This window comes from Rutidosis leptorrhynchoides, chromosome 5, assembly GCF_046630445.1.
Source record: "Rutidosis leptorrhynchoides isolate AG116_Rl617_1_P2 chromosome 5, CSIRO_AGI_Rlap_v1, whole genome shotgun sequence".
Classification (NCBI taxonomy): Eukaryota; Viridiplantae; Streptophyta; class Magnoliopsida; order Asterales; family Asteraceae; genus Rutidosis; species Rutidosis leptorrhynchoides.
The window spans coordinates 36,563,514-36,590,022 of record NC_092337.1 but is presented as its reverse complement, the minus strand read 5'-3'; the positions used below and the strand labels follow the sequence as shown (position 1 = coordinate 36,590,022).

At 33.6% G+C, this 26,509-nt stretch overlaps 1 protein-coding gene across 1 annotated transcript; it reads left to right on the top strand.

The window, feature by feature from the left end:
* Positions 1 to 20,436: 20,436 nt before the first annotated feature.
* On the top strand, positions 20,437 to 20,748 carry LOC139848529 (uncharacterized). Its single transcript, XM_071838257.1, has one exon. The coding sequence runs from the start codon at positions 20,437 to 20,439 to the stop codon at positions 20,746 to 20,748; it is 312 nt and encodes a 103-aa protein (XP_071694358.1).
* Positions 20,749 to 26,509: the final 5,761 nt, after the last annotated feature.

The window sequence follows — 26,509 nt, the reverse complement described above, 5'->3', positions numbered from 1 at the left end:
TTATTGCACACTATATTTTTAAACAACTATATTTATACAAAATATATATAATTATATATATTAATATATAAAAGGGGGTTTACCGTTTAATGACCGGTTTGTCGATTTATATTTTAAACGAAGCGTATAGTAAATGACGATATTTAAATAACAATATAAAATAAATAACAATAATTAAAATGACAATAAATAAAAGTACGAGGAAAAATGAAATAAAATATATTATGCTTATTTAAGCTTTCGTAACCATGATGTTTGACGTTTTGATTATTTATTACCCTGGGTTAATTGTCCTTTGTCCTGGATTATTTGATAAGTCCATCTGGTTTTTGTCCATAACGGTCCATCAGTCATAAATATAAAGTGCGAGTGTCCTCGTCAAATTATCCTTATGTCCGAAGTCAAATATTCCAATTAATTGGGGACTTAAACTGTAACAAGATTTTAATACTTTGTTTAATAATTACACCAGGTTATCGACTGCGTGTAACCCAAGGTTTTAATACTTTGTTATCAATTATGCCAAGTGTCCTTGTACATAATTTCACCCCTGTTTTAATAATTCTAGTGACTATTAATCCATTTCCGTGTCCGGTTAAATGAACTATTATTCGTACATATAAATACCCCGCCCATCGTGTCCGATCGAGTGTATATGGTTATTTATAGGGACGTCCAATTGTAAATCTTTATATTAAAATTAACAAACTATCATTTAGTTAAACAAATATAAAGCCCATTAATAGCCCATAGTCTAATTTCCACAAGTGTCGTTCTTTTGTCCAAACCCCAATTATGGTACAAAGCCCAATTACCCCGTCTTTAATATTTAGTCCAACATCATGATTACTTTGGCTCAAATAAGCATAATAATAACTTAAGTACGAGACATTAATTTAAAAAGGAGAACATAACTTACATTGAGTATTTATCGCGTAGTGTTATACGGACAGAATTTCGACTTCAAAAACCTGTAAAATAACCTTTACATAACCCGAACTAATCTAATATAAAACTACCCTATACTATATATATATACATATATATATACATATATATATATATATATATATATACATATATATATATATATATATATATATATATATATATATATATATATATATTATATATATATATATATATTTATTATTTATTACAGAGTATTATTATTATTATTTATATTTTAAACTCGGCAGAATGCATGGCCTTTTATAGGGATTTCTGATTTTTCAAACTCCGCGAGTCGTGGAATTTTTGGCCTTCAAACTCCGCGAGTCGTGGAGTTTGATTTTCCAGCTCACATCAATTTGGATCTTAGCTTTGCCGACATAATATATAAATAAATATAATATATAAATAATTTTAAGAATTATTTAAATATTATATTATATTTATGTGCATAGTTGACTTGTAATTTTTAGTCCGTTGCGTCGAGCGTTGAGAGTTGACTCATGTCCCGGTTCCGAATTTTCGAACGTCCTTGCGTATTATTTTATATCGTGTACTTTGCGTTCCGCAACTTGTACTCTTGTCATTTTTAAACGTTTCTCATCAATAAATTGAACCACTTGGATTGTATCTTGTATATTTGAGCTTTTTGGTCATTTGCGTCTTCAAATCGTCGTTTTTGCCTTTTGTCTTCGCACTTATTTAATATAAACGATTACAACTTAAAATAGGACAATTACAACTAAATAATTTACATATTGGGAGGATATTGCTACTAAATATATGTTCATTTGGAGCACTATCATACACTCTTCTCCTCTGATTCTAAAGCCTTCACTTGTGCTAAAATAGCAAGTCGTCCTTTCTTCATGATCTTCTGCGCTTTTATACAACTAATAAGGTTCAGTTTCGGACTACATCTCTCTCCGTATATAACCAGTGGCTCACCGTCTCCTTGTGGTATACGAAGAGCTTTATCTCCACAGATAACATCGGCCCTTACTTTAGTCAACCAGTCCATGCCGACAATCACGTCAAAGCTTCCCAATTTGATGGGTATCAAGTCAATTTCGAAATCCATGCCAGCTATGTTAATAATAGCTCCTCGGCCAATTTGGTCAACCTTTTCAAGTTTACCGTTGGCTCCCTCGACAAGCATACTTTCTTTTAAAGAAACTAATGACCAATTTATCTTATCACAAAAGTGTCTACATACATAACTTCTATCGGCACCAATATCAAATAGGACAGAAGCTAAAAGATTGTTGATTGTGAATATACCTGTAACCAAGTCGGGTTCTCACGTGCATCCCTTGCATTAATGTTGAAAGCTCTACCACGCGGTGGTCCGTCGTCCTTCTTCTTATTGGGGCAATCATTCCTAAAGTGGCCCTGCTGTCCACACTCATAGCATTTCCTTGGCCCATTTGGGTTTGTCCTTGCAGCTGAGACGGGAATTTTGCAGTTCTTACCAACATGTCCGATCTTGTTGCACTTTTCACAGACCACATTACAGTACCCAGTGTGGTGTTTGTAACACCTCTTGCACTGCGGTAGAGTGCCCTTGTAGTTCGGGTTTGAACTTGTGCCGGGGTTGGGGTTTCCACCATTGTTGTGCCTCTTGGCAGGGGTTTGATCGTAGATTCTTCCCTTGTTATTATCCCACTTGCGCTTGTCACTACTACCCGCTTCAGACTTGGACTTCTCCGGTTCATCGATGAGAATCTGATTCATGAGTGTATGCGCCATGCGCATTGCTTCGAGAACATTCGGTGGCTTGGACGAGGTGACATTACCCTTGATGGACTTAGGGAGTCCCAAAAAGTATCTCTCCATACGCTTGAATTCCGGGGTGACCATGGTAGGACACATAAGAGCTAACTCAAGAAACCTCCGATTGTAACCATCGAGATCGTTGCCAACAGCTTTCAATTGCATAAACTCCATTTCCATCTTTTGTATCTCGGTTCTCGGACAATACTCATCAATCATAGCCGCTTTGAACTCCTCCCATGGCGTAGCATACGCCTCATCAATACCTTGTGCATAAGCCATGTTGTTCCACCACGTGAGGGCGCCATCAGATAGCGTGCAGGAAGCAAATTTGGTTTTGTTGGACTCGGAACAGTTGCTGACTCGGAATACTGATTCAAGCTTTTCAAACCATCTTGTGAGACCAACAGGCCCCTCAGTTCCGCTGAAGTTATGTGGTTTACAGCTCTGGAATTCCTTGTAGGTGCACCAGTTTCAAACGGGTTGGATAACCGGCGGTGGTTCGGCTTGAGGGTTCATTTCCGCCAAGGCTGCTGCAACTCGTTCATTAATCATCTCTTTGATTTGAGCTGCTGTGGGTGTTGTTCGTGTGTTTTCCATTGCCCTTCGAAACAAAAGTTTTGACTTAAGTCAAAATCCAGCAAACAACATACAATAATACCGTATATAGTAAACAGGGAAACAACACAACGCATGCCAATATAGTAACGCAACCAGGTATAAATACCGCAAAACCAACATACAGTAATGTAGATAGAACACTGTGCAAGAATTTAACAATACAAAGTTCCATTAATTAATAAAGAGTTGCATACATCCGCATAAGTTCGCACATTACATAAGGAAAACATGGAACTACAAACGAGATTACAAAATGAAACCAACTACAAAGCTCTATGGTGACGGTGGGTAAAGGATGTCCAGCACATGGGACATCTGCTCCTCGAGCTCAGTTACCCGAGCACGGAGGATCTACACCTCCCTCGTCAGTTCCTTGACAGAGGGAGGGGCTGGCTGAGTAGGTGGTGCTGCTGGTGCAGGTGGTGCTGGTGGTGCAGATGGTCCGGCTCCAGAAGTAGAGGCTGCAAAGCGGTAAGGTTTACGCACGAAAGGATCAGCAGGGTAAGGCACAACCCGTTTATGGGCAGTAACCCTACGATGCTGACCATGTACATTAGTGAACGCTCGACCTCCGTTGATCCCCGGAATAACGGTGCCATCGAAACGGTACCGCTTCTTCGGCGGGGTGGAGGGTGGCTGCACAGGTGTATCATCAAGATCCTCCTCATCGGAGTTATCATCACTGGAGTCGTCTGTGGATGAGTCGTTGGATGATGAATCAGCTGGGGGTGGCGGCGATCGGTGACCGGTGGTCATGATCCGGTATCTGAAAGGTGGGATCGGTATGACACGTCCATCAGGAAGGCGTCGGCACCAATGGTTATGCTCATTACGGAACGGAACGTCCCCGTATTCCTCGAGAATCACAACACTACCGGGGCGGGGCTGTGGCTCCTGAGGTACCGGGGCAACTAGAGCTAGAATCTCCGGAGGGTCCTGGGCTCCGACTGCGGTAACCACTGGTACAGGTGTATGGCTGCTGGTTCCGGAGGATGAAGCACCGGGGTCACTGGTTAACGGGATCTGTGTGTTGGTAGCAGCAGTAGGTGAGGTGGCTGACGAGTCTGAATCGCTTTCCAAAATGATGACAGGTGGAATATCCGACATCTGAACAAGGAAAATAACTTTTCCATATCAGTAATTCATAAGCAAGCATCTATTATTATGAAAGTTAGAAGTATAATAAGTATCAGAACGGGATGGAGCATTTTAAAGAATACTTTAAGGTATAAATTGAGGGAGAAAGGATAGAAGATGTGACGTATGGAAGTAAGGAAGGGAAGAAGATGGATTTATAGTGAAATATCCGACAGAGAAATCAAAACAGATTGCCACACTAAAACAAAGAAGATTCTGATCGCCGAAGAACCAAATTTTATTACGCAAGATTTTCTTTAAATCTCTTAAATTCTGGAAATCAATCATAACCACGTCATCGGTTAAAACGAGTATATTTTTACTCATCTCACTCTTTTGTGATAGCTTCACTCGTACGCTTCATATGATCGAATCGTTTTATCTATATCTCTCAATAATGAAAAAAAAAAAAAAAAAAAAAAAACTCCTTTATTACCTCAAATTCGTCATGAAAACATTCTTGTTGTTACCCATAACGACCTCTACCAAATTTCGAGGACGAAATTTCTTTAACGGGTGGGTACTGTAACGACCCGGAAATTTTCGACCAAATTTAAACCTTAAACTTTATATGTTTCCGACACGATAAGCAAAAACCTTAATGTTGAGTCTAGAAAGTCTGAAATCTATATTCGGATAATCAGTTACCCTTTGACCAAGCCTGACGATTCACGAACAACTATGTGTAAATAGTTATATATGTTTCTTTTTGGTAAATATCTGAATGTGCTATATGAATATTACATAATGTGTAATGTTAATATATTAAATATAATTACAAATTATAATATAATTATTATATTAATGAATATTACTTTCATTATTAATATTGATACCAAAAAAATTACAAACATTATGAATTTAATACATATATATAAATATGAGATTTGATAGTCATAATTTGTTATACCCATATTATTATTACTACTCTCATTATTACTATTAGTATTTGTATTAATATTATTTGATATTATTATTACTTTTATTATTAAAAATCATTATTGGTATGATATAGTAATAATATTATTATTATCATCTTTTTCTATCTATCATATTATTTATTATTATTATTAATATAATTATTAATATTGTTATTTGTATTATTTTTAATATTAATATATTTATCATTTTAATCATAAAAAAAAAAAAAGAAAGATATAAGATACAGGAAATCTCAGGATCGGTTCTATATCGTTTTCAAACTATTTTTGATATTTGTTTTTGTCTGACTTTTTGGTACGAATAAATTCTTATACAATCGAATTCTGTTGCTGTCTCTATCCGATTCCATTTATTTATTTCCTTCTTCTGATTCGCATTTGATCTTGTCGATTCTTTTATCAACATCAAACAAATCTATCACCTCATGGTACTATATCAAATAGGGATTATCTGTTTTATATACTATATCCACTAATGCAATTGAAGAATTAAAAACAGAATTATGAGAGAATACAGAAACGATATATTTGTTCTATGTCCATTTTATCAAAAGCTCAACCATCACGAACCATCAACACTCACTATTACTCCTACTCCTTTTAATTTTCCTGCAACCGTTGCCATCCTTCTTCTTCTGTTTCTTTTCGTGAGTCCATCACACACAACCGAATAAGTTGTTGCAAACCACCTGCTTTCGTTGTTGTTTATTTCCGTTGTCGAGACCCAACACTTCCATCATGTTCTATTCTTTGTCCAACACAAATACCAAGCCAACCCGTTCAGTTACTATTCGAAAAGACCCACAACGATTAAACTACCACGAACAATCTATTAATCGATCAACTAAACCTGCGTTTGCTCTTTATTTCGAACAAACACCCCAAAACCATCAACTAATCTTTACCACCATTACCATCACCTGCAATCGTTTCCGTTTAAAACCAAAGACAAACAACAACGTTATTGAACCACCACTGTTCTTTCCTGTTTTGCAGCTCCAACAATACATAAACTAGCCAACCAACAATCAAAACGATCACCAACATTCTCCTTGTTTTGCTTGCTGTCGACAAGCCACCCAACACCAACAAACACCATCGTGAAATACTTAAAGCTGCACGCTGCTATTTTTTTTCGGTTCCTGTGATGAATAACAACAATAATGATTAAGATAATCACAATAATAGGATACGATAAGATGATGATTGTAGCGAATATTTTATGTTTATCAGATATGAGCTGTAAATATAAAGAAAAAGAAGGTGTGTACGTTATTGTCCTTATCTGCTTGCAAGAAAATGTCGGCTGGGAGTTTTCTTTAAGAACCGAAAACCTTTAATAGGTTTTAACTTGAACATATTAAAAACTGATTTTGGATTGGACCGATTGTAGCTGTTGGACTGTTATGGAATTATAAGTTCGGGTTCTAATTAGTTTGCGGTGTTTGGATTTGTAATTGGACCGAAGCCCAAAACTAGTTATAAGGGTATGATGATGGTTGTTTAAAACGTGTTATAAACAAATAAAACGGGTTTCAATCACAAAAACGTTTATGGTTCAGTGGTTGAGAGTGTGTGATGAGCGGGAGGTCATGGGTTCGAGTCTTGTCTTGGACTGTTTATCATTTTTGTAAGCACTTAAAGGTAATTCATTAACTAACTTATTATTATTATTATTATCATTTTTATTATTATTAGATAAGTATTATTAATATTAGTATTATTATTGAAAATTTATATCCTTATTAAAATTATCATTTTTATCATTATTATTATTATTATTAGAAGTATCATGATTTTTATCATAATTAATATTATTTTTATCATTATTATTAGCATATCAAATAAAGAATTTCTTTTATATAAAAATATATTTATGACATAAAATATAACTACTTTAATATCAATATTACATATTATATTACACAAAATTTTAATGAGTAATTACTATATTAAAATTTGATATGATATGTATTAGTTATATATAATGTATAGATTAAATATAAATTTATCCATAAGATAACAAACATGATATTAATAATAATATATAATTTTGTTCGATTACCATTACACGTATTAATATACATAATTGGATATAGGTTCGTGAATCCGAGGCCAACCTTATACTTGATCAATGATGTTATATGTATTTTTACTACAAAATACAGTATGGTGAGTATATAGTCCCCTTTTAAACTTTAAATATTTTTGGGCTGAGAATACATGCGCTATTTTTATAAATGATTTACGTTATGGACACAAGTGATCAAAAATATATTCTACGTTGAGTTGTACCACTGGCATACTTCCCTGTAGCTTGGTAACTACTATTTACAGCGGTATTGTAAACGCGAATCCTGTTGATAGATCTATCGGGCCTGACAACCCCAACCGGACTGGACGACCAGTATTCAACGGTTGCACAGTACTTCGTTTCGTGACTACACTTGGTACGGTGTAGTAAGATTTCATAATAAAGGGAATATGTGACGTGATTAAATGTTAAGTATGGTTACCAAGTGCTCAACCACTTAGAATATTTTTATTAAAATGTTTACATATGAAATCTTGTGGTCCATAGTTATAACGCTGCTAGCATCAAAACCTATATCTCACCAACTTTATGTTGACTTTTTAAAGCATGTTTATTCTCAGGTACGAATTAAGTCTTCCGCTGTGCATTAACTCATACTAAAGACATTACTTGGAGTCGATCAACGCAATGGAACCAAATGTTGAAGACTTCATCCGGGAGGATAAGGTCGAGGTCATCACAGGTGGTATCAGAGCGTTGGTCTTAGTGAACCAGGTCTCCCATTAGTGTGTCTAACTGGTGGTTGTTAGGATACATTAGTGAGTCTGGACTTTGACCGTGTCTGCATGTCAAAAAGTTTTGCTTATCATAACTAGTCGGAAATCATCTGCTTATCATCCTTAGGAAATTGTCTGCTTATCATTCATAAGTCTAGACACGTCTTACTGCATTTAGTGCATCGATAGTGTATAGACGAAATTCATATCTTAGCGTATCTGATAATTTTTATCTTGGCGTATCTGTAGATTTGCCTGATATATGCCGCAAATTCTTCTATAGTCTACAAAATCTTTAGTAATATATATGTAGATATTCTAAATAGCTAGAATATCATCCGATATCCAAAAATCATTTCACGTCGAAGATCTCTTCCATCCACCAAATTGCCCTTTTCAACCTGAAGCGCTTACTGGCGAACCTGTTCGAGAAACCATTTTCTCTCCCCTTTTTCCGAGTATCCCATCACGATTACATACTATCCCATAGTTCGAATCTTATTCATTCACTCGCTTCAACCGTCAATCATTCCGTAGTACTAGAAGAAGTTAACGAACTACGCGCTCGTGTGACGACTTTGGAGAACCTGGTGTGAAGGTTACGAACACCAGCAGCAGCACCAGCAGCATAATCGGTACCACCATCATCGACGTCGACAGTACCCTTATCATCTCTAAACCATAACCGCGCCGTAACTCTCAATATCACAATTTGTACCTCGAATATCAACATTACACGCCTCAATATCACCATCTGTACTTCGAGTATGAACTTCGTTCTACACATCGATCTACATCGGCTATCTTCGCTTTACGTATCATTCTACCTCATTTTTCCTCGTTCGACATGGTGAATATATAATTTCTAAAGTTTTAGAGATTATGTAATCTAGTATTAACGGTAAATCAGATGAGTTTTTGACTCATTAAATCCATGATTACATCCGATGAAAATATATATGCAAGTATATTTTCATAAAGATTGTAATTAAAAATTCTTTTGTACAAACTGTTAATGGTGAAAATATTTTAACGGGTGGGTAGTACCCGAGGAATATTTAGAATTCACATTAATAAGTTACACTGTACATTCTTCGAATCTGATTCAACGAACATTTACTATCCTACTTACAACTACCGATATACGTATCCGTTCACCACAGAATAACCATTTCTATTCAAATTTCATATTTGGATTTTTACCTATCAGAATCCAACAAGTGGCATAACGAAGAAAACATTGGACAAAAATAAAAAGTGTTAGAAACAAACGAATTAATTAATTGGAATTGTGATAGGATTTCACGCTAACTGTTCCGGCTAACTGTTCCCAGCTAACTGATTAACATTTAATTTATCGCAATTTACATTCTCGCAATTTTATTTATCGTCATTTAATTTCTGTTATTTACTTTTACGCACTTTAAATAACGGGACACGTATGCAAGGTTTCGACTTATCATATCGACCCATCTATATATATATTTCGGAACAACCGTAGACACTCTATATGTGAAGGTGGGAGTTGGCTATACAGGGTCGGAGTTGATTCCAAAATATATATATACTTTGAGTTGTGATCGACACCGAGACCGGTACACGGGTCACGATACGTATTATATAATTCGAATATTATATATTAAATTATATATGAATCATTGAACCATCCGACTATTGGACTGCTAACTTTGGACAATTAAAATGAATTAAATTAAAATATTGATTATAACATATGAAACTAAATAATTCTTCAAGCTTGCCACTTGATTTCATCCTAAACCTCATTTGTACCTCGACAGTTACAATCCGCGTTCAAACCTATCATGATTCTTGAAAACACTTCGATCGAGAAGTTGAACCAGCTGCACCTTGTCTATGAAAGAAAGATTCATGCATACAGTTATGCACCCGAAAAACTCTCGAAATCAAATTTATAGTTTAACACATAGCGTGTTGAATCCTTTGCCATTTATTAGCAAAAACAATCCTACAATTCCTTTTCAAGAAGCTAATTTTGTCACAGCTCCACTTCGACTTCTCAGTAAGACTACTCTTATTATAACCTCGATATTTATACCTTGTTCTTTTGCCGTCATTACCAGAAAACCTTTTATATTACACAACATCATCAGCAGACATACCAGCAACTCGTTATCTCTTTGGCGAAATCCGCAATTAGTATTTTTGAAAATCTCGCAGAACTTTTTCAGTTATACCTACAACATCTATCCCTAAGAATTTCATACTCCAAATGTGAAGTTCTGAAAAACATCTTGAACTACAGATAATTCTTGAAATGATGATGAAGCAGCAAAAACTGTAAACGACTTTAACAGACAAAAGTTTGACAATAAAGTACAGTGTGTTGGTAAAACTTCGAAAAAGAGAAGGTTGAGAACTGGAAACAGGTTTGAGCAAAGTATGTAGGAGGCCGTGAACAAATCGTGAAAATTAAACCTGACTTCAAAGAATCCAAATGATTCAGTGCCTGCTGAAACCGTTAGTAAGAACCCTACTCCTTATTCTAAACATTTCCAGATGATATTCTTCATCATCATCTTATCTTAGATATTATAAGATATCTTCATATTTTCCATTATATATATTCTCCATATCTCTGGAGATATTTTCACAACTAATCTTATCTGGAATCATTTATCTCTCCGTAACATCTGCGTTACAACATAAAAGAAACTGTGTTAGTTCTAAGTTCTAAAACCTTCAAGTTTAAAATAGGAATGTTCTGAAGCAGTGTTGGGAACTGATGCATGAATTAGTATAATATAATGAAACTTGATCAACTTCATTATATTACAGTAAGTCATGTTGAGTTTCTAATGGAATGTGATGATTCACAGTACCATCATCATATGCCATGTTATACGGCTCTTACATTCCATCCAATTCCCATACGTATTAGGAACATATCATCTTGATAGTTATATCTTTCTGGATATTCTGGTAATTTGACAAATCAAAATCGTGCCATTACCATTTATATCTTAGAGCATTAGCTATATCCATTCCGAATTTCATACCTACAAATTCTGGACCATTGCCCGTTTGATTCGAAGCCGGGAAGAGAAAACGAAAGCATGAAGCTCAGAAAAATAATGAAGGATATAAAACCCGACAACCACTCAGAAATTACAAACCGTGTGTATCAATACGTATTGCAACGTAAAGACACGGGAGAATTAAAAACATTATAATTCAAAGAAATAATAGAAGTGAATAGATTCTTCGGGCGGCAAAAAGAAAGAGAAGAATGAAAGATATGAAAGTTAGAAGTATAATAAGTATCAGAACGGGATGGAGCATTTTAAAGAATACTTTAAGGTATAAATTGAGGGAGAAAGGATAGAAGATGTGACGTATGGAAGTAAGGAAGGGAAGAAGATGGATTTATAGTGAAATATCCGACAGAGAAATCAAAACAGATTGCCACACTAAAACAAAGAAGATTCTGATCGCCGAAGAACCAAATTTTATTACGCAAGATTTTCTTTAAATCTCTTAAATTCTGGAAATCAATCATAACCACGTCATCGGTTAAAACGAGTATATTTATACTCATCTCACTCTTTTGTGATAGCTTCACTCGTACGCTTCATATGATCGAATCGTTTTATCTATATCTCTCAATAATGAAAAAAAAAAAAAAAAAAAAAAACTCCTTTATTACCTCAAATTCGTCATGAAAACATTCTTGTTGTTACCCATAACGACCTCTACCAAATTTCGAGGACGAAATTTCTTTAACGGGTGGGTACTGTAACGACCCGGAAATTTCCGACCAAATTTAAACCTTAAACTTTATATGTTTTCGACACGATAAGCAAAAACCTTAATGTTGAGTCTAGAAAGTCTGAAATCTATATTCGGATAATCAGTTACCCTTTGACCAAGCCTGACGATTCACGAACAACTATGTGTAAATAGTTATATATGTTTCTTTTTGGTAAATATCTGAATGTGCTATATGAATATTACATAATGTGTAATGTTAATATATTAAATATAATTACAAATTATAATATAATTATTATATTAATGAATATTACTTTCATTATTAATATTGATACCAAAAAAATTACAAACATTATGAATTTAATACATATATATAAATATGAGATTTGATAGTCATAATTTGTTATACCCATATTATTATTACTACTCTCATTATTACTATTAGTATTTGTATTAATATTATTTGATATTATTATTACTTTTATTATTAAAAATCATTATTGGTATGATATAGTAATAATATTATTATTATCATCTTTTTCTATCTATCATATTATTTATTATTATTATTAATATAATTATTAATATTGTTATTTGTATTATTTTTAATATTAATATATTTATCATTTTAATCATAAAAAAAGAAAAGAAAGAAAGATATAAGATACAGGAAATCTCAGGATCGGTTCTATATCGTTTTCAAACTATTTTTGATATTTGTTTTTGTCTGACTTTTTGGTACGAATAAATTCTTATACAATCGAATTCTGTTGCTGTCTCTATCCGATTCCATTTATTTATTTCCTTCTTCTGATTCGCATTTGATCTTGTCGATTCTTTTATCAACATCAAACAAATCTATCACCTCATGGTACTATATCAAATAGGGATTATCTGTTTTATATACTATATCCACTAATGCAATTGAAGAATTAAAAACAGAATTATGAGAGAATACAGAAACGATATATTTGTTCTATGTCCATTTTATCAAAAGCTCAACCATCACGAACCATCAACACTCACTATTACTCCTACTCCTTTTAATTTTCCTGCAACCGTTGCCATCCTTCTTCTTCTGTTTCTTTTCGTGAGTCCATCACACACAACCGAATAAGTTGTTGCAAACCACCTGCTTTCGTTGTTGTTTATTTCCGTTGTCGAGACCCAACACTTCCATCATGTTCTATTCTTTGTCCAACACAAATACCAAGCCAACCCGTTCAGTTACTATTCGAAAAGACCCACAACGATTAAACTACCACGAACAATCTATTAATCGATCAACTAAACCTGCGTTTGCTCTTTATTTCGAACAAACACCCCAAAACCATCAACTAATCTTTACCACCATTACCATCACCTGCAATCGTTTCTGTTTAAAACCAAAGACAAACAACAACGTTATTGAACCACCACTGTTCTTTCCTGTTTTGCAGCTCCAACAATACATAAACTAGCCAACCAACAATCAAAACGATCACCAACATTCTCCTTGTTTTGCTTGCTGTCGACAAGCCACCCAACACCAACAAACACCATCGTGAAATACTTAAAGCTGCACGCTGCTATTTTTTTTCGGTTCCTGTGATGAATAACAACAATAATGATTAAGATAATCACAATAATAGGATACGATAAGATGATGATTGTAGCGAATATTTTATGTTTATTAGATATGAGCTGTAAATATAAAGAAAAAGAAGGTGTGTACGTTATTGTCCTTATCTGCTTGCAAGAAAATGTCGGCTGGGAGTTTTCTTTAAGAACCGAAAACCTTTAATAGGTTTTAACTTGAACATATTAAAAACTGATTTTGGATTGGACCGATTGTAGCTGTTGGACTGTTATGGAATTATAAGTTCGGGTTCTAATTAGTTTGCGGTGTTTGGATTTGTAATTGGACCGAAGCCCAAAACTAGTTATAAGGGTATGATGATGGTTGTTTAAAACGTGTTATAAACAAATAAAACGGGTTTCAATCACAAAAACGTTTATGGTTCAGTGGTTGAGAGTGTGTGATGAGCGGGAGGTCATGGGTTCGAGTCTTGTCTTGGACTGTTTATCATTTTTGTAAGCACTTAAAGGTAATTCATTAACTAACTTATTATTATTATTATTATCATTTTTATTATTATTAGATAAGTATTATTAATATTAGTATTATTATTGAAAATTTATATCCTTATTAAAATTATCATTTTTATCATTATTATTATTATTATTAGAAGTATCATGATTTTTATCATAATTAATATTATTTTTATCATTATTATTAGCATATCAAATAAAGAATTTCTTTTATATAAAAATATATTTATGACATAAAATATAACTACTTTAATATCAATATTACATATTATATTACACAAAATTTTAATGAGTAATTACTATATTAAAATTTGATATGATATGTATTAGTTATATATAATGTATAGATTAAATATAAATTTATCCATAAGATAACAAACATGATATTAATAATAATATATAATTTTGTTCGATTACCATTACACGTATTAATATACATAATTGGATATAGGTTCGTGAATCCGAGGCCAACCTTATACTTGATCAATGATGTTATATGTATTTTTACTACAAAATACAGTATGGTGAGTATATAGTCCCCTTTTAAACTTTAAATATTTTTGGGCTGAGAATACATGCGCTATTTTTATAAATGATTTACGTTATGGACACAAGTGATCAAAAATATATTCTACGTTGAGTTGTACCACTGGCATACTTCCCTGTAGCTTGGTAACTACTATTTACAGCGGTATTGTAAACGCGAATCCTGTTGATAGATCTATCGGGCCTGACAACCCCAACCGGACTGGACGACCAGTATTCAACGGTTGCACAGTACTTCGTTTCGTGACTACACTTGGTACGGTGTAGTAAGATTTCATAATAAAGGGAATATGTGACGTGATTAAATGTTAAGTATGGTTACCAAGTGCTCAACCACTTAGAATATTTTTATTAAAATGTTTACATATGAAATCTTGTGGTCCATAGTTATAACGCTGCTAGCATCAAAACCTATATCTCACCAACTTTATGTTGACTTTTTAAAGCATGTTTATTCTCAGGTACGAATTAAGTCTTCCGCTGTGCATTAACTCATACTAAAGACATTACTTGGAGTCGATCAACGCAATGGAACCAAATGTTGAAGACTTCGTCCGGGAGGATAAGGTCGAGGTCATCACATGTAGTGACTCTCGGAGGGCCATAAATCCTAAACCATAACTCGGATTAAGACGAGGACTAAACGGAAAATCATCTACTCGAACCGAACTAACTGAAAATAAACTTTCCAGTAGCCCAGGTGGTCTGATCAGATACTAAAATCAGTGGACAAGTGCTCCGGTGGGGTTCTTGGTGCTTGATGCTCATCACGGTTCTCATCCTTGATGCTTGTAGATTCAAGTGTACAACTCGTTAATGGTTTAGCATCACTTTTGACCAAGATTCACTATCAATACACAATATGTTAAGACCAAGTAAGAACACAACTCATTCATGAGTCTTAGATGGATGATGAACCAAGGTTACATCATATCCTTAGTCTTAACACAATTTCAATTCACAATAACAACTAAAGCTACAAACTTTACATCATTTCAACAAGTATAAGCACAATCCAAGTCAAAAGAGGTGATGGAACCCTAAGCTATAGAGCTTGGATCCATTTCACACAAGTTACAAGGTTGCAAAGCTAGAAAGCTTGAACCTTTAAGTGTTCTTGAAGATCTTGAAGCATAAAGCTTGGATCTTGAAGATACATGAAGATTACAAACAAAAATTTGAATCTTTTCAACAAAATAACAAGATCAAAGCAAAAAGAACTTAGATCTAACAAAAAGATATGAAGATTCAAGCTAGAAAGCTTGCATCTTGTTTGTTCTTGAAGATCTTGAAGCATAAAGCTTGGATCTTGAAGATGCATGAAGATTACAAACAAAAGTTTGAATCTTTATCACAAAATAGAAAGATTAATGTATAAAAGAAGTAAATCTACAAAAGATATGAATATTCAAGCTAGAAAGCTTGAATCTTCCATGTTCTTGAAAGATTCATGCTTGAATCAACAAGATATAGGTAAGATCAAAGCTAAAAGGAACTTTGATCCCCATATTATGATGATGATGACCACTAAATTGAAAGGAAAATAAGAAGGAAAAGAAAGCTTACAAGAATAACTAGAGAGGAAAGAAAGAAAGAACAAGTGTGTGTGAAAACCAAATGATCAAGTGTTGGAATGAGAGGCAAATGGCTAGTATTTATAAGCAAGGAATTTCACTTGGATTGATGAGGTGGCAAGGGCCTTTGTGGCCTTGATTTTTGAGGGAGGGGAGGGGGAGACCAAACTTGCTTTATGGATAATGGTTGTCTAAAGTGTGTCCTTTTGCTAGAATCCCATGTGACAATTAGATAAACCTTATCCATTATGCTAGTATGTCTCACTAATTAATTTCTTTATTTATTTATTTATTATTATGGGTCACTAGTAATAATACTTGGGCTAATTAATTGGGTCACTAGCTAGAGTAGGGTGGGCTTGAGCCCAACAACGTAGAAAGTCCAACAAGACTAACTATTGGGCTTTAGCAATTAAATAAATAAAATTAAGCATCCAAAGGCCCAAGTAATTATTATTATAAAATAATAATTAATATTTCGCAGTCCAAAAGTTCCGGTTCCGACAAAAGTCAAACGTGCGCGCAGTCCGCGGTTTATTCGTAACAGCAAGTAACACTAACGGTTATAAAAGCATCCGGTGAATAAGTTAAGTATCCTACGTACTCTAAGGCACGTTTTAACATATAATTGAAAGTAAACCACGTATATCAAGTTTCCAGAGTATAAAGTAACACAGTACGCACAAATACGCAGTTTCGGTAAAATACAAGGCACAAAAGCAAGTCGAAAAAGTCGGGTCGTTACATTACCCACCTGTTATTGGAAATTGCGTCCCGAAATTTAAGCTGAGGTAGGTGTTGGAGTCGGGAAAAGGTGAGGATACTTCCGCATCATTTGATCCTCTCGTTCCCAGGTGAACTCAGGTCCACGCTTGACATTCCATCGAACTCGAACAATTGGAATATTATTGCGTTTCAAGGTTTTGACCTCACGGTCCATAATTTCGACAGGTTCTTCCACGAAGTGGAGTTTGTCATCAATCGTAAGTTCTTCCAATGGTATGATAAGTTCCGGTGGAGCCAGGCACTTCTTCAAATTTGATACATGGAAGGTAGGATGAACAGCACTCAACTGAGTCGGAAGATCCAAACGGTAAGCAACCGGTCCGACACGTTCCAAAATTTCAAAGGGTCCGATGTATCGCGGGGTCAACTTTCCGCGTTTCCTAAAACAAATTACATGATCAACACTTGTAACGTTACCATGTTGGTTAACCAAAAGATATATCACAGTTTTCTGTCGTTACTTATGTTACATGACGATGGTTTTGTACGGGGCGTCACACATTTTACTTGTTACCGTATTTAACTTTACATGGCCCGACTTGTCTTTGTGACACACGTACTTTTCACGAATAATATTTTGAATATTATTTACGTTCATGATTAATTATTATTAATCATTTTTAATTAACTAGTGTAAGTAGTTAATTACTTGGGCTTTTATTTAAATTATTGCTTACTTGGACTTGGGCTTGTGTTAATGGACTTGGAAGCCCACCCTACTTTCCTAATGGACTAGTTGTGAGCCCAACATATTACTAGTAATTTATTAAGCTTAAACTTGGATTAATTAACTTAAGTTGGAGACAAAATACTACAAGCATGCTAGAACTCTTTCCCATACATCTAACTTTAATCCATTTTGAGCTTTCACCTCCTCCCCATGCATGAAAGTAGCATTTGACCTTTCCCTTTGTGGCCACCCAAACCGTCGGCCAAGGCTAGAGGGAGGGAGGTTCAAATTTTTTTTTTTGGTTACTTATTTGCAAGCATTCCTTCATTTTACACACACTCCATATTTACACTTTCATTTCTCTCACTTTTTCTCTCAAACTTTGTAAGTAACAACCTTAATTCTTCTTTTTTTTCTTCCTTAAAACCGCCCCTAGTTCATCATCATTTACTAGTTACTTGTTGTTGTTTCTTGTGTATGTTAAAGATCAAGTTTTCTAACTTGTATCTTCATGTAATCTTGGTTACTTTCATCTTTGTTTGATGAAGAACCAAGAACAAGGATCTAAGTTCTATAACTTATGGTTCTACACTTAAAATGTCATAAGATTTAAAGTTCATAAGCTTTATAATCATACTTGTGTTCATGTTTTGTAGACTTGAAGTTTATTTCCTCAAGATCCAAACTTTGATTTGAATCTTCTCAAGTATGAAACAAACATGAACATAATACTTGTAACTTTAGTTTATTTCTTTCTTTTGTAAGTACTTTAAAGTTGTGATGTTGTTAATTTGGTCAAGTATTACTAGTTAAACTTGATCTCATATTTCTTGAAACTAAAGTTAACTTTATAAGTTCAAGAACATAGAAGTATAACTTTCTAGTTATAACTTCACACACTTATGTTAGATTTAAGTTTTTATAGCTTATGGTCTTCTAATTTTGTTGTAAATAAGAGCTTATAAGCTTACATACATTTTAAAAGATGAAAATCTAAGTTTCATGACTTATGGTTTCATTAAAGTTAAGATCCAAGTTCTATAACTTAGGATCTAACTTAAGAACACTAGATCTAGACTTTCTAGTCTAGGATCTTTAAGATCTAACTAAGATCTAAGTTCCACAACTTAAGATCTTGTTTATTTAGTTTACTTTCAAGTTTGTAGCTTAATATTACTATTAGAACTCATGTATGTGTCGGATCTAAGATCTTGATGTAACTTTGGTTCATCAAACTACTTACAACCCTTAATTGAGTTGTGCTACATATCTTAGACATACATTAGTATTATGATGGTCAAAACTTGGTAAAAATGATGCAAACACATCCACGAGTTGTACACTTGAAGCTATAAGCATCAAGGATGAGAACCGTGATGAGCATCAAGCACCAAGAACCCACCGGAGTACCTTACCTACTGTTTTCCGGGTCTGATCATTAACCTGGGCTACTGGAAAAGTTGATTTCCAGCTATTTCGGTTCGAGTAGATGATTTTCCATTTAGACCTCATCTTAATCCGAGTTACGGTTTAGGATTTATGGCCATCCGAAAGTCACTGCACCCTTTTAACGTTGTGCTGAAATTTCTGACCTACTCTCACTTAAACCGTCGCCACGGTCACACGAAGACGAGTTTGGTTCTGGAAATTGGTCAGACTCTAGGGGACTCATATACGGATCCATGGCCACTGGTCTCACATCATTTCAGTTTGTATAGAGATCGTGACGACTGAACGAATCCAGCCTTTATTTCAAACTCTATTCTTGATTGAAACTTACTTTACACTTTTTGATTAATGATGAATGATGATGATACTTAAGACCTAATTTACATACTTTTAAACCTTTGGGAACGATTTACTGACTTAGTAACTTTTTACTTAGGTTGAGGACCTTCCGGACTAACCACTTGCTTACTATTCCCGCGTATCGACTTTTACTACTTTTCACTGTGAGTTATAGCATCCCTTTTTACTTTAACTATTTTGGGACTGAGAATACATGCGCATTTTACGTTTTACATACTAGGCACGAGTACTTAAACTTTATATATGTGTGGGTTATACAACGGCATAAACTTTCCCCTTAGCTCGGTAACGTTTAGTCATTGGTCTTTGAACCGGTGAACGCGAATCTTAGATATGGATCCATAGGGTTTGACATCCCCACTCGGGCTAGTAGCGTTAGCATTTAACAGGTGTTTAATACTTCGTAAACTTATGCACTTGCCAAGTGTACTTTTAGGGGGTGTTATTTACGTTAAGTTAGTTACCAAGTGCCCACGGTTATACATATACTTTTCATACTGTTTTGAAATACTGAAATCTCGTGGCCTACCTTACATTACTGTTATACTTAAACTATAGCTCACCAACATTCGTGTTGACGTTTTTAAGCATGTTTTTCTCAGATGCTTAAGGTTTGATTGCTTCCGCTGTAGTTGCCATGCTTTGTAGACTCCCGCTGCGCTTATTAGAGATGTCTTCGCATGAAACATTTATTTTGCATTCAAACTTTATTACTTTTGAACAATGTATTTGTAATGACCATTGGGTCACGTACTATCATTAATTGCTTCTATTCATAGAAGCATACTTTCGTTGTAAAACATTTGATGTTGGTTAAGACATCACCTTTTCTTATGAATGCAAACTTCTTTTAAAACAGCATATAGTGTTTGACCTTGTAATGATCCTGTTGTTGATGATCCGTACACGTTAATTTTGTACGGGGCATCACACAACCTCACTTCTACTGCATCTTCATCTTTTTCTACCCTTTATCATGTCTTCGGAACTCACTAAACTTCAACCAATCAACCACATACTCCACTATGTTCCAATCAAACTCGAGTTGGACAACAATCAATACAAAACATGGAGTGAACTGTTTAAAATACACTACAAAGCACATGATGTGCTTGCACATCTCACCTCTGAAACAATACCTGCGTCTACTTCTTCTAAGGCTATTGAAATCACGCAAGAAGTCTGGGAACGACACGATGCGATTGTTCTCCAGTGGATCTATGCTACTATCTCCAAAGAATTACTTCGAACCATCATGGAAGCTGACCTCACCGCAAAGAAAGCTTGAGATCGGCTGAAAAGCCTATTCCATGACAACAAACATACTAGAGCCCTAGCCCTCATGAATCAGTTTACAAACTGCAAGTTGGATAATTTTCCAAATATTTCTGCTTACTGTGAAGAACTAAAGAACCTCGCTGATCAATTAGCCGATGTCGGGTCCAAAATCTCACCTGAGAACCTGGTATTACAAATGGTGGCTAGCCTTAATGAAAATTACAGCACAGTCGCTACCAACATCAATCAAGTGGAAACCTTACCGTCCTTGATGGTTGAATGTGGTTAATGAACTAAATGACAAAGTTAAGCATGATGATTAACCAATGAATATGTTTTGATGATGACACATACATATGCATAAGTGATGACTGACATCTTAACATAAAATACGCAAGGTCACTAATCCATAATTTATCTTGCAAATGACCAAGCCAAACATTGCTCAAAGAATGAGATTAAAGATCAGCAAAATACACGGTCAAGGTACGGTCGACCGTACACCTAGCCGTAGAACCCCAAACTGAATTGCAATGCAGTTTTATGAAAACAAGTTGCACGGTTGCCACCACGATCAACCGTAGTGCGACTGCAGTTTTCTCTGTCACCAATTTTGACCAAATTAAATTTGACTAGTTCCCGACATCTATAATTCATGAAACCTTTCTCAACATGCTTAGAATAGATGCCCTCTCCATACTCAATCGAGTTTTGGTCATAAAAACACTAATCGTGGTTAATTACACCTAATGACGTCTTAATGACAAATTAACCAAGATTAGGCATAACACATAAGTGTTAAACAATAACTTGTGATCATAAATCTTATCTAGACATCCTTAGTATGATCATGAAGTACCAACACACTTAAGCTAATATTGTGACGACCCGAAAAATTTCGACTAATTTTAAACCAAACTCTCGATACGATTTATTATTTTTGACACGATAAGCAAAGTTTGTTAGGTTGAGTCACAAAAATTTTGAACTGTTTTCATATATTCAATTATCCTTTGACCATTTTCGACGATTCACGAACATCTGTTTATAAATAGATATGTATATATAAATAATTATATATAATAATTTTAAATTAGTATAAGGATTTTAAAATTTACATTGGTCCATAATTAAGTTATGTAAATTTTAGGCTTGCTAAATATATATTCAAATATTTCAAATTGAGTATTAATACCCTGTACATCTTACTTGGAATTGAGCGCTTAAAACAAATCAACTTTTTATGACTAGTTTTACATAGTTAAAGACCAAAAAGAATAAAATATAAATAGATGGGATTTTTATAAAGACTTCATATCCGTAACTAATTAAGGAGGAAAATTGTCAGTTGAATGAATACCAATGGGTGACAACTTGTAAATTATCTTCCTCATGTGTCAATTATAAATATTTATATATAGATGATATATGTATGTATATTATTACTCATACTTGCTTTCTGACGTGGCCCACAACAAAACCATCAACTTCTTGCTCAAAACCATTGAACCTTTACTGTTTTCTAGATCAATCGATCACCAATACAACTAGTTGTCTGATTGTTTTTGGTTTCTATTTCAATTTTAAAAAAAAGCATGACTACTATATATATTTTATTCTATTTTTATTATATTGTAAGTGGGGTATAGGAATTGGTTGTATAATCCTAAATTCCCAACACTAGCACATGAACATATCTATTTCTCTGTTTACTATACGCATGATTAACTTCTACAAAAACCACTCAATTCATTATTGATGGTGCGAGACGTAACCTTTATTTATGAACGGATTTGAGTTGTTTTGTTATACGAATTGATTTATTGTATATGTGGTATTTTATTGAATTCAGGTTGATTTCACACATATATAGGCAACTAGTCCTATTCATGTAGTTTAGTTTGTCGGTAAATCCGATTCGTTCCACAGGGAGATGGAGTGTTTAATGGTTTTTAATAGTCTTTGATGTCAAACTTAATTAAAGGGGGTTTTGGATTAGGAATTTATAATATAACAGTAACAGAAAATAACTTAACTAATTTACTTCATAAATAAAATTACAAGATTACAATAAATAACTTAAAAAGGAACTAAATGAAATTATGCTAATTATGATGCATTAATTATATTACTAGATGGTAATTAGTAAAATAGTAAATTTTAATAAAACTATATATTTAGAATTTTGTTTTGAGTAATTATAATATAAACTTATTTAAATTAACTAAATGACAAGTTTTAATTATATTAATATAAATTATTAGGAATAGTAATTTAACTAATTACAAACTAATTATAAATTATAAACTTTTAATTAACACTAATTATAAGGTTAAAACATGTATTAAGGTATTTTATAATAACTAATATTAATTATATAGTAATAACCTAAATATAAATAATTAAATAATTAAAACCCTAATTTTAACCCTACTGGTACTGTAGCCGGGTTGTAGACCGTACGCGTTTCGCGTATTTATATGCGTATCGCGTATACATTTAAACCTACACGAATTGTGTGATTTTAATCGTACAGTTTAGTATTCAGGATTACGCGTTTCGTGTAATCATACACGTTTCGCGTATGGTATAAATAATGTGACAAACAGTCTGATACGAATTTTAAGTATTTTTATGTATTCTTTTTATATTTTGTAATAATAATTCGTAAATAATAATAATAATACTTTTATAATAAATATAAATGGGATAAATGGGAGTGTTTACTTAAATGTGTCACCCCTAGGTCCATGGATTGTTTTGAGTTTACGCCCTATTTAAAATGTTTTAGTAATAAACTTTATATTTTTCTTTTGAATAAATATAAGGTTACAACTAACTAAAATAAATCTAATTTTCATCGGATTCTTTTTAGATAGCTACTATTCCTTAAGTATTTAAATTGAGACCTAGTCTAGTTTTGACTTTCGCCAATACCCAAATTATAACGGTTTCCCTTTTTATAATTTCACTATCATATAATTATTGATATTACCCAAACCACCGAAGTTTATTTCTAAATTGGTGTTAATAACTTATCCATAAATTCGTCTAGATCATTTTTAATGTTGAAGCTTAATTTATGTAAATAAAAACAACTTTCGTTATTTAAATTTAATAAATTAAGTGGCAAGGGTTAAATACCTAATTACACAATAATGGTTCTTTTAACTAGGCTCAATATTAAAAATACTAAAGTTACATTTTATCTTTTACAAATGGTAACAATCCATTTCACTAGGGGCTCTACAACTAAGCAAACACTATTAAAATTTAGCTATTCATTACACTAGGGTAAACATAAAAATATAGATATGCAAACATAATAACAACAACAATTTTAACAGAGTAAACTTACTAAAAATTCTTCACTTTCATTAACTTCAAATGGTAGAAAAATTACAATAATAACACCTGTTTCACGCGTACAATAACACCCTTAATCACGAACAATATCCCCTTAATATTTGAAACTATACTAAATATTTAACCTTGAACTAATTGATACAAGTAAAAATGACAATAACTTGCGTATAATAATTGTTGTATGTTTTTTTTTTATTCTCCCTCTTATCACTTGAACTAGTACTCCGTATTTATCATGTAACAAAGTAGTAGGTAAAGATTTTAAAAATGTTGAATGCTTGCTTGCTGTAGCTCATTGAGAAAAAGATATAGTTTTAAACTCCAAAAGCAGCCGCCCCATTTCTGGCTAATGATTAAACTCGGCCTAACCTTACGCGTTTCGTGTAGGATCACACGATTCGCGTAAGACCAAAATGCTACACGTTTCGTGTAGTGTTACACGGTTCGTGTAAGTACAATCGACAGTTTTCTTCATTTTTCTTTTTCGTTTGTTCTTTGTTGATCCCGTACTGACGTGTACTGACTTGGCACTTTCCATTTGAACTCTTTTCTTCATATATCTTGTACTTTCATTCGGATAAACGTTTCTTGATATAAATTTGGTTAAAACTATCGTTTTATCATCATTTCTTCAAACTTCAAGCTCTTGTCCACTTTTGTCGTTTTTCTTGAATATTATACGTTGAATGTCTTTTTAAATGATAAAAGCTGATGAAATATGACTGATATTGCGTCGAATAATATGTATGTTTAGAGCAATATCAAAATACCCCACACTTGAACGTTGCTTGTCCTCAAGCAATTACATCTTTTAACAGAATTAGAACATTATATATTTTTCCTTATTGAACATTAGATCACACAACACACACTACATGAAATGAAACACACGCTATATGGAATAAGTTTTGCACACTACACAATTTTTATTGAATCATACGCACACCACACGAAACGAAATTCTGACAACAGAAACAAACATGAAACTCGTGATTAAGGTTTAAAAATTTGGATCCTTAGGGAAAATTGGACCTTGTGAAAACGTTTTATGATTTTATAAAATGTCATGCTAGTTTTTACACTAGACACGTTTTCCGGTTTTAACCTCAAATTCCGGTTGAGGGTAACTGAAAACCGAAGTCTCAGTCGGCGATTAGCAAGCTATTCGCCCCCATGATTGTAGTATCATGGAACTTGAAGCCGAATGTCCAAAAAAAATGGTTTTACACAAATATAATTCATAAAATAGCATAAGTTTTAGAACAAAATTATATCGTGTCCAAATATCATCGGTGAACCATGAGTTTGCACACCTCAATTTGTTATGGCATATGTATGTTGACCTCGGTCAAACATAGATGCGGTTAATCTTTACGGAGATCATCCATCTGGGGATTAGATTCATTAGTCTTAAAAGCTAATTTGCATTGTGCCCCCCCCATTGTACGAAACATATCCTTCTCATGGTTAGGATAAGTCTGACCACCAAAAACCCTGTTTGATGCTGAGGTTAGGTGGATTTCCAGCCGATTTTAGGGATGACTTTTCAAGATTTTTCGTCAACCTACAGCTGTTCTGGACTACATCTTCTAACATAAGTTAGCAAGTGTGTCAATTTGGAAGACTTTACTTCCTTACGGGATGGACTTGATTCATCCTCTAATACTCGTAATAATGGAGTATTCAGGTTTATACGTTCCAAAGCAATGATATCTGCAATAACTTCATAGAAACATGTGATAAATGGTTCTCAACATAAGGTTTTATAAATTTTTGTTATAATTGGTTTTCTTTTATAGGTTTTAAACAAATAAACTTATGCGTTTTTAATGTATTGAGACGATAATTTCGGTTTTTGACACCTATGCTTTAATCGCTCGTAATTACCTTAAAAATTTATTTGATACATTTATTTAAAAATTTTATAAACTTGATAAAAATCACCAAATTATAAGTTCTCGAGAATTTATATATTCCCACCCCACACTTGAGATTATGTAATGCCCTCATTACATAAAATCAGATAATAAGGTATAAATTTGAGAGGACAAAAAGTGTAAAGTATTTGGAACATCCTTTGTTAACCGTTTTGGATTTTCATTTTGTTTTACCTATGATTATATCCAATGTTTGTATCACAATGTAATTCGATGTTTCGTTTCGTCTAATTGCATTTTCTTCTGTACCTGTCAAAACCATGTTAAAAACATACAAAACATGGGGTTGTACTTCAATCGTACAAAACAATTTTTACCCCACACTACTTTCTTGCTAATATATAATAAAACATAAGAAACATAAAAAGTATCAATACACACCATACAATTATGTTATTACAAACCATAAAAATAAAAATGTTTTAAAGAATAGAACTAGTTAAATGGATTCCAAAATGGGCCTCCCTA